A 15,253-nucleotide genomic window follows, 5' to 3' on the forward strand; every position below is an offset into this window, starting at 1 on the left:
GTGCTAAAAGGAAATAAAAGGTTTTCCTCATACCAAGAGAGCTACAATGTGCTGGAATTAGTTTAGAAGCAAGTAGATTAGCAGCCAAGACTGAAATTCCAGAGCAGTAGTAATAATGTAAGGTTGGTAATTGAGAAGTGAGAGATCAACGTGAAAGAAACAAAGTGCAAATGGAAACAAAAAAATAATTAAATATAGAAAATATATAAGATGTTATAATGACACAGAGCCAAAACAGCAGTATAGTCAAACAAAATTTGTCCTACATATTGCAGATCAGTGCTTTTCCTTGCCTTGGTGTGCATGATATTAGGTTCTTCATTCACCTTTTCTTTGCTCTCTGCCTCTATCTAACAAACTATTCTCACTAGATCTGCATCACTCAGCTGCCCAAAAGGCATTTTATAGACCTTACTACTCAACAACTAATTGATGTTTTTATCATCATTTTCAGAAACTGCAATTTGTATTTTAAATTAAAATATTTGTTCTGTTATATGAGGATACTTCAAGTCTTCAATTTTTATTTTTTCCAAAATCAACAAACTATACACAGACAATCAGCAAGCCATGTATTCCACACATGAAGCTTGCTGTATATTTTATTAATTATTTATTTACTTGAATACCCCTTTTGGAGGATATAATAAATCAAATTTGGTTTTCCTTCTTTGTGCTTGATTTTCATTGCTTCCAAACATCCTTAATCCTTTGAATATGTTGTTCCTTTTTTTCATAGGGCCACTTCCTTCCTTTTGCTGCAAAACCTCTTTCTTTCCTGATATCCTACCTTAAATGTTGCTTCTCTATAAAGTACTCTGTTATCTATTACGCCCATTCTAATTCCAGTGTTTTTCATATCTTTGTCGACTTCAGTGAAACATGTGGGTTTGGATTTATAGATGTTTAGTAAGTTCAGGATCTACTTGATTAGTCTGTTACCATCCACTCAGTATACGTGTCCATAAAACTGCAGTCATATTTTCTTCATTAGATCTGTTAGCTTTTCCAGTTTTAAACAGAGCTCTCTGTTTGATCTTAATTTGTATTCAACATTAATACTACTTCTAGGTCCCAGTATTTTCCTTACAATTCTTCTTTCAATGTTTTCCAGTTTTCCAAGACTCCCAAAGCTTGTAAGTTTAAGTGTGTTTGCTGCATTAGTGTTTCTGCCCTTATCATAGTTTGATAGTTTTGTACAGGACAAAAAATTTTTGTTATATACATTTTCTGTCAAATGGAATGCACTTTTATACTTAAATTTCTGCATCTTCTATGGCTATGTTTTCTTTCATATTGCTTGTCATCCATTCCCTTAGGTATTTAAAACCATTTGTTTTAGATATTATATTGTTTTGAATTCTAAGATTTGGGGAGGCATCATTGAAATATGTCATAAAGTGTGGTTTTTCTAATGCTATTTTCAGTCCTGTTTTGTCTGCTTGTTTCTGTAGTTCTGTGATTTGTTCTTTGGTGCTATCCAGTGATGCAATAATTAATGTCCTGTCATCTGCAAAAGCTAGATGATGTATGGTGATTTTATTTGGGTTTCTTCCTACTCCAAAACCCTTAATATTGATGGATTACCTTCACTCTCTCACTACCTTCTCTAATCCCCAGCTCAAAAGCAAAAGTGATAAAACACCTCTGTATCTTGGTCCCGATTTTCTTTCAAAAGGATCTGACAGTTCCCCCATAAATTTTAGTTTCAATGTTGTGTTTGTTAAAATTCCTAAATTATTTCTGTTGTTTTATTATTGAATCTGAATTTATTTATAATACTGATTAGTGTATTTCTGATCCTTTTTAAAATCTGAAAAAGTTATCACAAATTTCAGGTTTCTGATTTTCTTCATTTCTATTATATTCTTGATATTTAGTGTTTTCTCTGCAAAAACCTTTCCCTTTCTAAATCTTCCTTGATATTCTGCTAGTTGTGGGTTGAATATTCCTTCAGCTCTCTTTAAAAGTGTGATAGACAAGATGTTATGTCACTGGCAAGAGGGATATCCCTCTATCGTATTGTTGGGATCAGTTTCCTTTCCTTTTCTATGTAGGGGCTGTATTAATGCCAATGTCTGTTCTGATGGTAAGTGGTTTGTTGTCCAAAATTCATTAATGATTTCTGTCAGTTACAAAATAGCATTGTAACTACTGTGTTTCCACAATTTGGCAACTACATTGTCTTCTCCCAATAATATGTTAATTTTGAGTTATTTTATAATTTTTCTGATTTCCCCTATTGTTGGTGACTGAGTCTGGGTGTGTTCGAATTGTTATCAAAATGAAATTCTTCTTTTGGTGGATCACAGTTGTGTAGTTCTTTGAAATAGTCTGCAAGTATCCTGCAGTTCTCAGTAATATTACACCCAGTCTTCTGTGTTTTTGGATCTATAAACCGTAAACTTGGTGATGTGTACTTCTCTAAGCTATTTTGAATGTTTTGGGTTGTTTTGCTTAAAATGTGACCCAACTGACAACAGTTGAGTTTTTATATGGTGAACTTTGATCTTTTTGAGTCTGTCAGGTGCATGTTTTCTCACCTCTACAAAATTTTCCCTGTTCTTATCATTGTTATTTGCTTTCTAGGTATTCCAAGCTTATTTTCTCTTTCTGATTAACACATCACAATAATCATTCCACCACGAATGTTTCCATTTCTTTTTAAGAGGGTAGTTTCTTCTGTTGTCTGAATAATGTCTTTTTGAAGTTGTTCCTAACATTTAGGTATTATTTTCCCCAAATGCATTTTGTAGTTTTTCTCTCTAGATACATTTTGTAACCAAACTTTTTGGGTTAGTATTCATTCTTTTTTCTAAGTATTGGTCTAACCTTGAATTTAATGACAGATAGGCAGGGCTCTGAATTTTTCTGCATATCTTATAACACTGGAGTAACTCCTCCACTACAATCATGAAATAATCCAAGTAGTAATTTCTCCTTCTGCGATCTTTTCTCAAATCCATGAATTTGTCTCCTTGGCCCATCTTCTACAACTACAAATATATAAAGAGCCATGGACAGAAAAATCAGGATTATGCTATGCAATATGATTGTCGTATCCAGTCAGCCCAAGAGTTGCAGTACTTTGTGAGGGTACACAATAAATTTAAGAACAAAATTTATGACAAAGACTTTTTGATATTTTCCATACTCCTTGGTTCAGCTCCCCTGATACTACACAGTATGAAGCAGTCTCTTTACAACTGCACTCAAAGGTAAGGCAAGTCACTGTTCACACAATGCTTAACAGGAGAATTATGATGAGTGAATAACATATAATGTGATTGGAGATGATTTTGTACTTCATGTTATTTTGACTATTAATTCCTATTTTCAGGTTTTATATGAAACAAAAATTTTCTCTGATAGTGTTGAGCAATTATTATTATTATTATTATTATTATTATTAATTATAAATGCCATTTCTTGTGTCAGGCACAATGATTTCTCAGACATATAAGAAAACAGCCCCACATTGCAATGCTTGTTTCATCTATCTACTTCTGAAAAGTATTGTCATATAAGTTGGTACTCCACTTGCAAAAGATCTGGGTTTACAGCACACTTACTATCAACACAGTAAATACCTACACACATTACTTCTAATGATCCTGTAAAGGTATTTTGAGAAGACCAGACACAAAATGTAAGCTTTTAATTACGAAGCACTAAGCTATATAACGTCTTTAGAAATTAATTCTTATTTCACAGAAACATTTAAAATTTGATCATTACTCACCTTTCTGCAGACGATATAATGTGGAATCCTGATGTTCCCCATCATTAAGTGTGAGCACTCGAATTTGATCTGGATTATATTCTGGGTTTTTATTAATAAATCCCAGGATGGAACCTATATTGGTTTCACTCTGCTTGTGAGGCATCTTTTCAAATGTCTGGAATTCGAAAATAAAATTGCTATAAATACACACTGTGTGTCTAATAATATTGATAAAACTTGGTTATACAACTCTAATGACATTTACTTTACTCTGATTTCTACAGTGTTTTTTTTATGAAAATCATTATCTAATGCTATATAGGAGTATGTTGTAGAATTATGTTACAGTATACTGAATCCAAGCAAACAGTGTGGAATTAGAGACCTGCATTACAAGCAAATGCTCCTAAAAATCATTAAAAGTAGAATAAGAAGGCAATATCATTGGTAAAATATGTAAACCTGCAGTTTCCATAGGGCTTTTGTTTATCATGATCAGAATTCTAGAGAGAGAGAGAGAGAGAGAGAGAGAGAGAGAGAGAGAGAGAGAGAGAAGAGAGACAGTGTTATATGTTAAGTGCAACTACTGAGTAATATGAGCATTGATTTAAGATTCCCCAAAAGCAGCTACAACAGCATTTAAACATATTTAACATAAAACCAAATAAAAACATACATTGCACTTTATGGCACAGAAATCAATAATGAAAACTAGTACTCCCATCCAAAATGTTATGCAGTACTGCAAAAAAACTTATTGTAGACAATTAGTAGATTAAGGTCAGCATTTACTTCCATCATAACCATATGCTTCCCATACTGTTATTGGATGATGTAACATTCCTGGCTGTTCTAAATGTGATAATGAGACAGCCAGTTAACTTACTGGTAGAATATCACAGGATGAAATCCTTTTGTTGTCATGAATGTAATGTATCGTTGGTTCCTTCACAACTAATAATCACAACCTTATGCATATGTGTTACAAAAAGGGTAGAGTGTGAACACTATGTGATCACCACCCAGCAACGCTATGATAATGTGCTAATCCCAAATGCATATAATTATTTTACTTCAGTAAAATGTTCATTATTGTGTAGCATTGGATCTGCAACCACATTTTATGTAGAGTGTAATACAGAAATAAAACTGTTGACTCTGGATTCTATATCCAGTCATCAAATTAATAAATGCACACTCATAGAATTTGAATGCACAGTCGTAGAACTTGCCTGATAATGAAAACAGACAATAAGATATTATTATCAGACAAGAATATTGCACCAAAATGTATTCTGAAATACCTATGATGTGCAACTTCTTTCCGTTTTCCCTGGAATACATATGCAGTATAAGTTTGTTTGATGCATCTAAATAAGTTGCAATAACTTTACTGTTACTTATATGAATAAAAAATTAAGTAAAAAATTATAATTATACAATAAAAAAGGCTCAACAGTGATTTCCCTCTCAAACCCTAAGACCTGATATGTAATATGTCTCACCTACATATCAAAATATAGCATGATTTCAGTTCAAAAAATTAAGGACAGAGTGTAACATCCATACAGCTTACAAAACAGAAAAGATACTGCAACAGCATTCAGCTAATAGAAATAATGGTAAATTGCTTAACTTTCGGATAAAGTGCTTCTTCAGAATAGAAAATATATATAACAAGAAAGGAGAAACAGCACTGGATTAAAGGGTGGATGAAAAGCCACCAAGCAATATTCAGTGATGGAAAACACATGCTGGAATATAATGTGTGTATGAAGATGGATCATTCTCACCAACTACACACTGAGCAGTTCAGAGGTACATGCCTGAACATCAATTCCTTCCTGAAAAATGAATTTGTATGAAAGCTATTCAATTTACTGTCCTTTCCATCAGGCTCGTACAATGCTAGTACATCACATATTTTGTTGTTTTTCAATTCGTTTCTGAAAAATGAATTTGTATGAAAGCTATTCGATTTACTGTGCTTTCCAACAGGCTTGTACAATGCTAGTAACTCACATATTTGGTTAGTAGTGATATATTCTCTGGGGCGTACAATGATTTTATTTTTATTTGATTTATGTGATTGTGTGTCTATTGCAATTCAAGTTGCAAAGGTTTAGCTCTGTATACAATGGAGGATGTGACTATGTAAGCATCATGACACACAATTAGCCACGACCAAGTTTAACCAAGAGGAACTGTTGTCACAATCAAGAGACAATTGTTTTTGTTTCCATACACAGTCAATGAGGATGAGAATGTGAGGAAGGTATGCTGCAGTGTACATGCAGATCCCATAAACAAATATATTAATACTATACAAAAGAGAGAACATGATAAAGAGCCAGAAAATCAAAACTCAAACAATTACAAAAGAACTCAGCTTGCCCTTTTCTCACATGATACCCTCTGAATCATAGATAAAGGGAAACAAGAGGATTCCATATTCCTAGATTTCTGAAAAGCATTTGACATGGTGCCACACTGCAGCTGTTCACAAAGATACGAACATATGCAATAGTTTCTCAGATGTGTGAATAGCATGAAGACTTCTTAAGTACAGAACCCAGACAAGTGTTGATCAGAGACAAGAGTATCATCAGGAGGACCACTGTTATTTTCTGTATACATACATGATCAGGCGGACAGGGTGGGCAGCAGTCTGCAGCTGTTTGCTGATGATGCTGTAGTGCACAGGAAGGTGTCATCATTGAGTGACTGTAGGAGAATACAAGATGACTTAGACAAAATTTCTAGTTGCTTTGATGAATTACAGCTAGCTACATATGTAGAAAAATGCAATTTAATGCAGATGAGTAGAAAAGGAAATTCATAATGTTCTAATACAGCTTTAGTAGTGAGCTGCTTGACACAGTCACATTGTTTAAATATCTGGCTGCAATGCTGAAAAGCAATATTAAATGGAATGAGCATGTGAGGATTGTGGTAGGGAAGGTGGTCAGCTTTGGTTTAATAGGAGAATTTTGGGAAAAAGTTGTTTGTCTGTAAAGGAGACCACACATAGGATGCTTGTGTGACCCATTCTCAAATATTGCTTGAGAGTTTGGGATCCACATCAGGTCATATCAAAGAAGGCATTGAATCAATTCAGAGATGTGCTGCCAGATTTGTTACTGGTAGGTTCAAACAATACACAAATATTATGGAGATGATTCTGGAACTCAAATAGGAATTCCTACCACAATCCTCACACACTCATTCCATTTCATACTGCTTTGCAACATTGCACAGAGATATTTAAACAATGTGACTGTGTCAAGCAGCTCACTACTGAAGCTGTATTTGAGCATTATGAGTGTGGTTTCCTACTCACCTGCATTAACTTACATTTTTCTACATTTAGAGCTACCTGTCATTCATCAGTCCAACTAGAAATTTTGTCTAAGTCATCTTGTATTCTCCTACAGTCACTCAATGATGACATCTTCCTGTACACCACAGCATCAGCAGCAAACAGCTGCAGATTGCTTTCCACCCTGTCTGCCTGATCATTTATGTACACTCCTGGAAATGGAAAAAAGAACACATTGACACCGGTGTGTCAGACCCACCATACTTGCCCCGGACACTGCGAGAGGGCTGTACAAGCAATGATCACACGCACGGCACAGCGGACACACCAGGAACCGCGGTGTTGGCCGTTGAATGGCGCTAGCTGCGCAGCATTTGTGCACCGCCGCCGTCAATGTCAGCCAGTTTGCCGTGGCATACGGAGCTCCATCGCAGTCTTTAACACTGGTAACATGCCGTGACAGCGTGGACGTGAACCGTATGTGCAGTTGACGGACTTTGAGCGAGGGCGTATAGTGGGCATGCGGGAGGCCGGGTGGACGTACCGCCGAATTGCTCAACACGTGGGGCGTGAGGTCTCCACAGTACATCGATGTTGTCGCCAGTGGTCGGCGGAAGGTGCACGTGCCCGTCGACCTGGGACCGGACCGCAGCGACGCACGGATGCACCCCAAGACCGTAGGATCCTACGCAGTGCCGTAGGGGACCGCACCGCCACTTCCCAGCAAATTAGGGACACTGTTGCTCCTGGGGTATCGGCGAGGACCATTCGCAACCGTCTCCATGAAGCTGGGCTACGGTCCCGCACACCGTTAGGCCGTCTTCCGCTCACGCCCCAACATCGTGCAGCCCGCCTCCAGTGGTGTCGCGACAGGCGTGAATGGAGGGACGAATGGAGACGTGTCGTCTTCAGCGATGAGAGTCGCTTCTGCCTTGGTGCCAATGATGGTCGTATGCGTGTTTGGCGCCGTGCAGGTGAGCGCCACAATCAGGACTGCATACGACCGAGGCACACAGGGCCAACACCCGGCATCATGGTGTGGGGAGCGATCTCCTACACTGGCCATACACCACTGGTGATCGTCGAGGGGACACTGAATAGTGCACGGTACATCCAAACCGTCATCGAACCCATCGTTCTACCATTCCTAGACCGGCAAGGGAACTTGCTGTTCCAACAGGACAATGCACGTCCGCATGTATTCCGTGCCACCCAACGTGCTCTAGAAGGTGTAAGTCAACTACCCTGGCCAGCAAGATCTCCGGATCTGTCCCCCATTGAGCATGTTTGGGACTGGATGAAGCGTCGTCTCACGCGGTCTGCACATCCAGCACGAACGCTGGTCCAACTGAGGCGCCAGGTGGAAATGGCATGGCAAGCCGTTCCACAGGACTACATCCAGCATCTCTACGATCGTCTCCATGGGAGAATAGCAGCCTGCATTGCTGCGAAAGGTGGATATACACTGTACTAGTGCCGACATTGTGCATGCTCTGTTGCCTGTGTCTATGTGCCTGTGGTTCTGTCAGTGTGATCATGTGATGTATCTGACCCCAGGAATGTGTCAATAAAGTTTCCCCTTCCTGGGACAATGAATTCACGGTGTTCTTATTTCAATTTCCAGGAGTGTATATAGAAAATAACAGTGGTCCTATCATACATCCCTGAGGACTCCTGGTGATACTCTTGCCCCTGATGAACACTTGTCATTGAGGAGAATGTACTGGGTTCTATTACTTAAGAAGTCTTCATGCTACTCACATAGCTGGGAAACTATTCCATATGCTCATACCTTTGTTATCAGCTTCAGTGAGGCACCATGTCAAATGCTCTTCAGAAATCTAGGAGTATAGAATCTGCTTGTTTCCCTTTTCAAGGAACACTATTGAGAAAATTTAGAGAACTGGAATTTGAAACTGATTGCAGAACAATGGATATCAACTGCGTTTTTTTAAATAGGAACCCACATTTTTATTACATATTCGTGTAGTACGTAAAGAAATAGGAATGTTTTAGCTGGACCACTTTTTTCGCTTTGTGATGGATGGCGCTGTAATAGTCATAAACATATAAGTACGTGGTATCACGTAACATTCTGCCAGTGTGGACGGTATTTGCTTTGTGATACATATCCCGTGTTAAAATCGACCGTTCACCAATTGCGGAGAAGGTCAATATCATGTTGATGTATGGCTATTGTGATCAAAATGCCCAATGGGCGTGTGCTATGTATGCTGGTCGATATCCTGGACATCATCATCCAAGTGTCCAGACTGTTCGCTGGATAGTAACGTTATTTAAGGAAACAGGAAGTGTGCAGCCACATGTGAAATGTCAATCACGACCTGCAACAAATGATGATGCCCAAGTAGCTGTTTTAGCTGCTGACACGGCTAATCCGCACATCAATAGCAGACAAATTGTGCGAGAATTGGGAATCTCAAAAACGTCAAGTGTTGAGAATGCTACATCAAAATCGAATGCAGCCGTACCATATTTCTATGCACCAGGAATTGCATGGCGACAACTTTCTACATTGTGTACAGTTCTGCCACTGGGCACAAAAGAAATTATGGGACGATGACAGATTTTTTGCACGCGTTCTATTTAGCAACGAATCGTCATTCACCAACAGCGGTAACGTAAACCAGCATAACATGCACTATTGGGCAACAGAAAATCCATGATGGCTGCGATAAGTGGAACATCAGCGACCTTGGTGGGTTAATGTATGGTGCGGCATTATGGAAGGAAGGATAATTGGCCCCCATTTTATCAATGGCAATCTAAATGGTGCAATGTATGCTGATTTCCTACGTAATGTTCTACAGATGTTACTACAAGATGTTTCACTGCATGACAGAATGGCGATATACTTCCAACATGATGGATGTCCGGCACATAGCTCGCGTGCGGTTGAAGTGGTATTGAATAGCATATTTCATGACAGGTGGATTGGTCATCAAAACACCATACCATGGCCCATGCATTCACCGGATCTGACGTCCCTGGATTTATTTCTGTGGGGAAAGTTGAAGGATATTTACTATCGTGATCCACCGACAATGCCTGACAACATGCGTCAGTGCATTGTCAATGCATGTGAGAACATTACAGAAGGCAAACTACTCACTGTTGAGAGGAATGTCGTTACACGTATTGCCAAATGCACTGAGATTGACTGACATCATTTTGAGCATTAATGTGGTATTTACAGGAAATCACACTGTAACAGCATGCGTTCTCAGAAATGATAAGTTCACAAAGGTACATGTATCACATTGGAACAACCGAAATAAAATGTTCAAATGTACCTACATTCTGTATTTTAATTTAAAAAACCTACCTGTTACCAACTGTTCGTCTAAAATTGTGAGCCATATGTCTGTGACTATCACAGCGCCGTCTATCACAAAGCGAAAAAAGTAGTCCAACTAAAACATTCATATTTCTTTATGTACTACACTAATAAGAAATTAAAAAATGGGGGTTCCTATTTTTAAAAAAAATGCAGTTGATATCCATTTGACCTATGGCAGTGCCATCTAGTGGGCCAACCATAGCTTCATCTGGTTTCCCCCTTCAAGCTGGACAAGTTTCGTTCTTTGTAGTTTTTTCATTTTACGCTTATTTTGTGAGATATTTGGCCTGGTCACGATCAATGGACCACCCTGTATATACATGGAAAGTAAAAACACTGTACCTAATGGGAAAACTGATGTCATTGCTACCAACTACACTTCCACATTTTCCAATAAATTCAGTTTTTTCATTCTCCTTTAATTGTTCAAAAACATATAAAATTTATGTATAAATAGTTTTTCTCCAATCAAGACAAAGCAGTTCAGATATTTCATACTTGATCAAATACTTACTGAGTTATGTAATTTCATGATTTTACAACTATGATCTCTGTCAGTAAAATTAATTATCATCACATACAAGGGTCAGATAAAAATGTGGAAACACTGTGAGGACTGTATGCTTGAACATAAATGCAGATGCTAGCCAAGTTTGCAGGATGTGCTGTTGTATTTGACAATGAAAAGCACTTGTGCAATTTCCTCACTGCATTACAAGTGTCAAGCATGTGCTGAGTGATCATGACACACAGTCACTGAAGAGGATTATGACAAAAAGTAAGAGAACAACAGCTGCCAAAAGTCACTCATGAACCCTGTCAGCACCAAAACAGTGCAGAAGCAGCTTCATAAACAAAGAATTTCTGGGCAAACTGGAAATCCAAAATCACTCCTCAGCGATGCAAATGCCCATAACAGGAAAACATGGCACTGAAGCCATAAAATCCTAGATGATGGAAGAAGTTCATTTGGTTGGATGAGTCTTGTTTCACTCTATTTCCAACTTCTGATTGAGTTTACATTCCAAAATTGAAACATGGTGAGGGGTCTAGTGTTGGTTGGACAGCCATATCACACTATTCTGTAGGCCTCATGGTTGCTCTGCAATAGTGACAATGATTATGTGACCGTTTTGACTGATCAGGTACAATGTTTGTTCCCCAATGGTGATGCTGTGTTTCAAGTGGACACAGCTTGTATCATCTAGGTCTGGTTTTGTGAGCATGAGGATGAATTGTCACATCTGCCTTGGCCACCACAGTCACCAGATCTAAATACTGTTGAGCCTTTGTGGTATACTTTGGAGAGAAGGGTGCATGATCACCTTCCACCTACATCATCATTAGCTGAACTTCCCACTATTTTGAAGAAAGAATGGTATAAAATTTCCTTGAAAACCATGCAGAATCTGGCTTTATCCATTCTAAGATGACTGGTAGCTGTTTTGAATGCCAGCATTTTTCCTACATCATATTACGAATTGGTACGTGATGTTTTTTTTCATATTTTTGTTCACTGTCTGCATATATTTCAGGAAAAGTTTCTAAAACAATTTGGGAAATAATTAATTTGGTTCCATTTCTTAAGTAAACCTGAGGCTGCATGGTATTTCTGTTAAGTAAGCCAGTACAGTATACAGTTAGGTGGTGGTTTAGTTTAAATTCTGAAAACAACATTAAATGTAGTATAGATTTAATTGCAAAGAAAAGTATTTTTCCTCTTTTATGAGAGAAGGCATCAGGCCTATCCAGAATATACTATCCATTTTTACTCAGTGTAAGTAGTAGTATTAGAAGTAATCCTACTCCTGTGCAGAGTTCCACCATAGCTCAATTTCTATTCAACTGTGCTACTAAGAAAGTTTTGCAGTTGCTCATTTAGCTACAGTAGACATTCAGTTTGAGTACTTCAGTTGAAATCCTCAACAGATCTGAAGTAGAAGTGCTAATGGGGTATTTCTTGTAAAGGAAACTCACAGTAGCTGACATTCAACATGAACATTGTGGCATTTATGGAAGGAATGTGATGAGGGAATGTGCCTTGCATTAGTGATGACATATGCTAAAAAATGCACAGAAACATCCACGATGTCAAACAATAGAACTCTTTAGATAAACAAAGAAAGTTGCTGATAAATTACTTCAAAACTAAGATAAAGCAAAATGACTGTTTCCACCAGCTTTTTCAACAATTTACAGAATGAATTCATCGGTGACTACAGATGGCTGGCCATTTCATTCATCATTACAAATGAGTGTCATTTCATTTTACCTCTGCAGGTAAATAGCACAATGACTATGAGCTGTCATAAGGTATTTGCCAACAAATCATAATACTATGCACACTTCACATTTGGTGTGAGTTTCAACTGTGGCACTCCTTCAGAATGACTGCCGTAGATAATAAAAACAATCTCATTGGCACAGCAATATGAGTAATGAGCTAGTTCGGCACACCTTAAGATAGAAAATGTGTCATTTTCCTTTATCTTGTTGTACCATAAAATGGAGATAACTTTCTGGATACAACTTGTATTTTTTCAGGTCTCGTTGAATTTCATTATTTTCATATTTTTTTCTGAATATTTGTTTTAAATTATAATAACTATACAGCCTAATTCCGAGAAAACATTGTAACTAAGTGTCTCACAAGTAAACTGCTTCTTCTTGTGTAGTTAAATACTTGTTGCCAATATTATAGTTAATAAACTCATGACAGCAAAAGGAAATTGTTCATATCAAACAATATTTCATCCCATCAGATTAGCCAGTAATATTTTCATATTCAGTGACTACACCAGGTATAAAAAAATTAATGAAAAATTGATATGGTTGTGGAATAAGCACAGGGAGAAACTAATGATTTAAAAAATTACACATGACAGGAAAAGAAGAACACTGAGGCAAGACTACTGTGTCAGAGGCACAGGCAAGAAGCCTATATGTTGAGCCTGCAGTTATGTGCATAGAAGTAGGTTCATGGCACATAATTCGTACTTTCGTCAATTTCTGTTTCGGCAAAAGAAATTAAGATTTTTTAAATGGAAGTTTCATGAGACATGAAAATTTTATCCTTTGTAGTTAATTCCATGGTCCATACATCATCTGAATGATTCTTTTGTTAAATTGATGTGGGATGAGTCACTTTACAGAATATGTTTACAAGATTGCTGTTAAAATTAAAGAACATATTATTGTTTTAGCCCTACTCATGGAACTACAGTAGGTTACCTGTCTTTAAGTAAATATTTTTCCATGGAATAAAGGAGCTGTCCATCATAAATACTTCTATGTTAGATTTAAAACTTGATTTGCTACCTGTCAGAAATTTTCTGCTATTGGGCAAATGATCAAAAATTTTTGTTGCTGCATACTGAACTCTCTTCAGAGTCACTGACAGCTTTAATGATGGTTAAAAAAAGGCCTTTTTTCATCTAGTGTTCTAGGTATCGACATCACGCTTCTTCTCTAATTGTCATGGATTACTTATGACAATTTTAATTAGTGAATATATGCTTTGTGATGGTAGGGTTAAAATGACTAACTCCTTGAAGAGGTGCCTACATGATAACCATGGGTGACCACCAAATTTTATTCTTACTATTCAATTTTGTGCAATCAATTCTTTCTTTTGCTAAGTGATGTGTTAGCCCAGAAAGTTATTCCATATGACCTTATCAGTGGAAACCTTCAAAATATGTCAGCAGGTTGACTCATTTGTTTCCAAGACTAGTAATTACGCAAAAAACAAAAGTGGCTGAAGTTAACTGTTTGAGTAGCTCAATAATATGCTGCCAGTTCAAGTTTTCATCAGCATGTACACCTAAAAATCTGGTGCATTCCACCCTATTTGCTGACTCTTGTTCATGTGCTACACCAATTGCATCAATTGTTGGTATAGCTATTTGTTGTACAGAACTGAATACAATCTGTTTTGTCAAAATTAAGGGAGTCTATTTTCAGAGAACAAATAAATAATTTTTTGAAAAACATCATTAAAAATCTCTTCTGCTGTCTTCTCTCTAACGGGATTGATTATAATACTGAAATCATCTGCAAAACATACTAATTCTACTTGTTGAACATCAAGTGGAAGGTCATTCACATATACCGGGTTTCCCAGTAGGAATAGTCAGTATTTAGATCTATGACAGGAATGCTCATTTGAATAAAGAAAAATCATATGAACATATGCACTATTCTGAATGGTTTCCAAGGTGGAAAACATTTAATGTACATTTTACCAAATGCATGAAAGATTGTTATTTATGGGGTAGGATGAAGTCTGAGGTGTACAAACAAAGTGTGAAACGTGACATGAACAGCTTGGTCACATCGTGGACACTGCTGCCCTCATCTGGGAACATGCAGAGCTACTCAGACAGGCAACACAACATGTGTTCCCAAATGCACTGAAGTTGACAGTGGGATATTTAAACATTTATTGTGAACTGTACAACAGCTGTAACATGACAAGCATGATAATGCTTAGAGATGACTACTACAAATACATATTTTTCAACTGACACTTTATAAAATGCATGTTGTAATGTTTACTAACTGTTGTAAATATTTACATGTGTAAACTTGACGATCTATTGAACAATACAGAAAACAAATAACAATATACATCAAATGTGTTCTACCTCGGAAACCATTCTGAATAGGAATTATGTTCACATGAGTTTTTTTGCTTCAAATGATTGTTCCTGTCATATCCTTGAATATTGACCATTCCTGGTGGGACACCCTGTATAAGGACTAGGAGTGGACAGGAAATTGAACCTTGTGGGACAACCTGCCTCCTCCTACAAGTAGAAAAAGCATACAGATTTGTAAACTCAGTTAC

The 15,253-nt window shown here is 37.3% G+C and overlaps 1 protein-coding gene across 5 annotated transcripts in view; it reads right to left on the minus strand.

Moving 5' to 3' along the window:
- The window catches only part of LOC126469714 (glycogen debranching enzyme), a 204,835-nt gene that overhangs the window by 132,939 nt on the left and 56,643 nt on the right, over positions 1-15,253 (minus strand). For all 5 annotated transcript variants that reach the window (XM_050096902.1, XM_050096903.1, XM_050096900.1 and 2 more), the window contains exon 2: positions 3,743-3,899. In XM_050096902.1, coding sequence (XP_049952859.1) covers positions 3,743-3,887 — 145 coding nt within the window. In that variant the 5' untranslated portion in view covers positions 3,888-3,899. The remainder of the gene's footprint in view (positions 1-3,742; positions 3,900-15,253) is intronic.

The sequence above is a fragment of the Schistocerca serialis genome, chromosome 3 (assembly GCF_023864345.2).
Source record: "Schistocerca serialis cubense isolate TAMUIC-IGC-003099 chromosome 3, iqSchSeri2.2, whole genome shotgun sequence".
NCBI lineage: Eukaryota > Metazoa > Arthropoda > Insecta > Orthoptera > Acrididae > Schistocerca > Schistocerca serialis.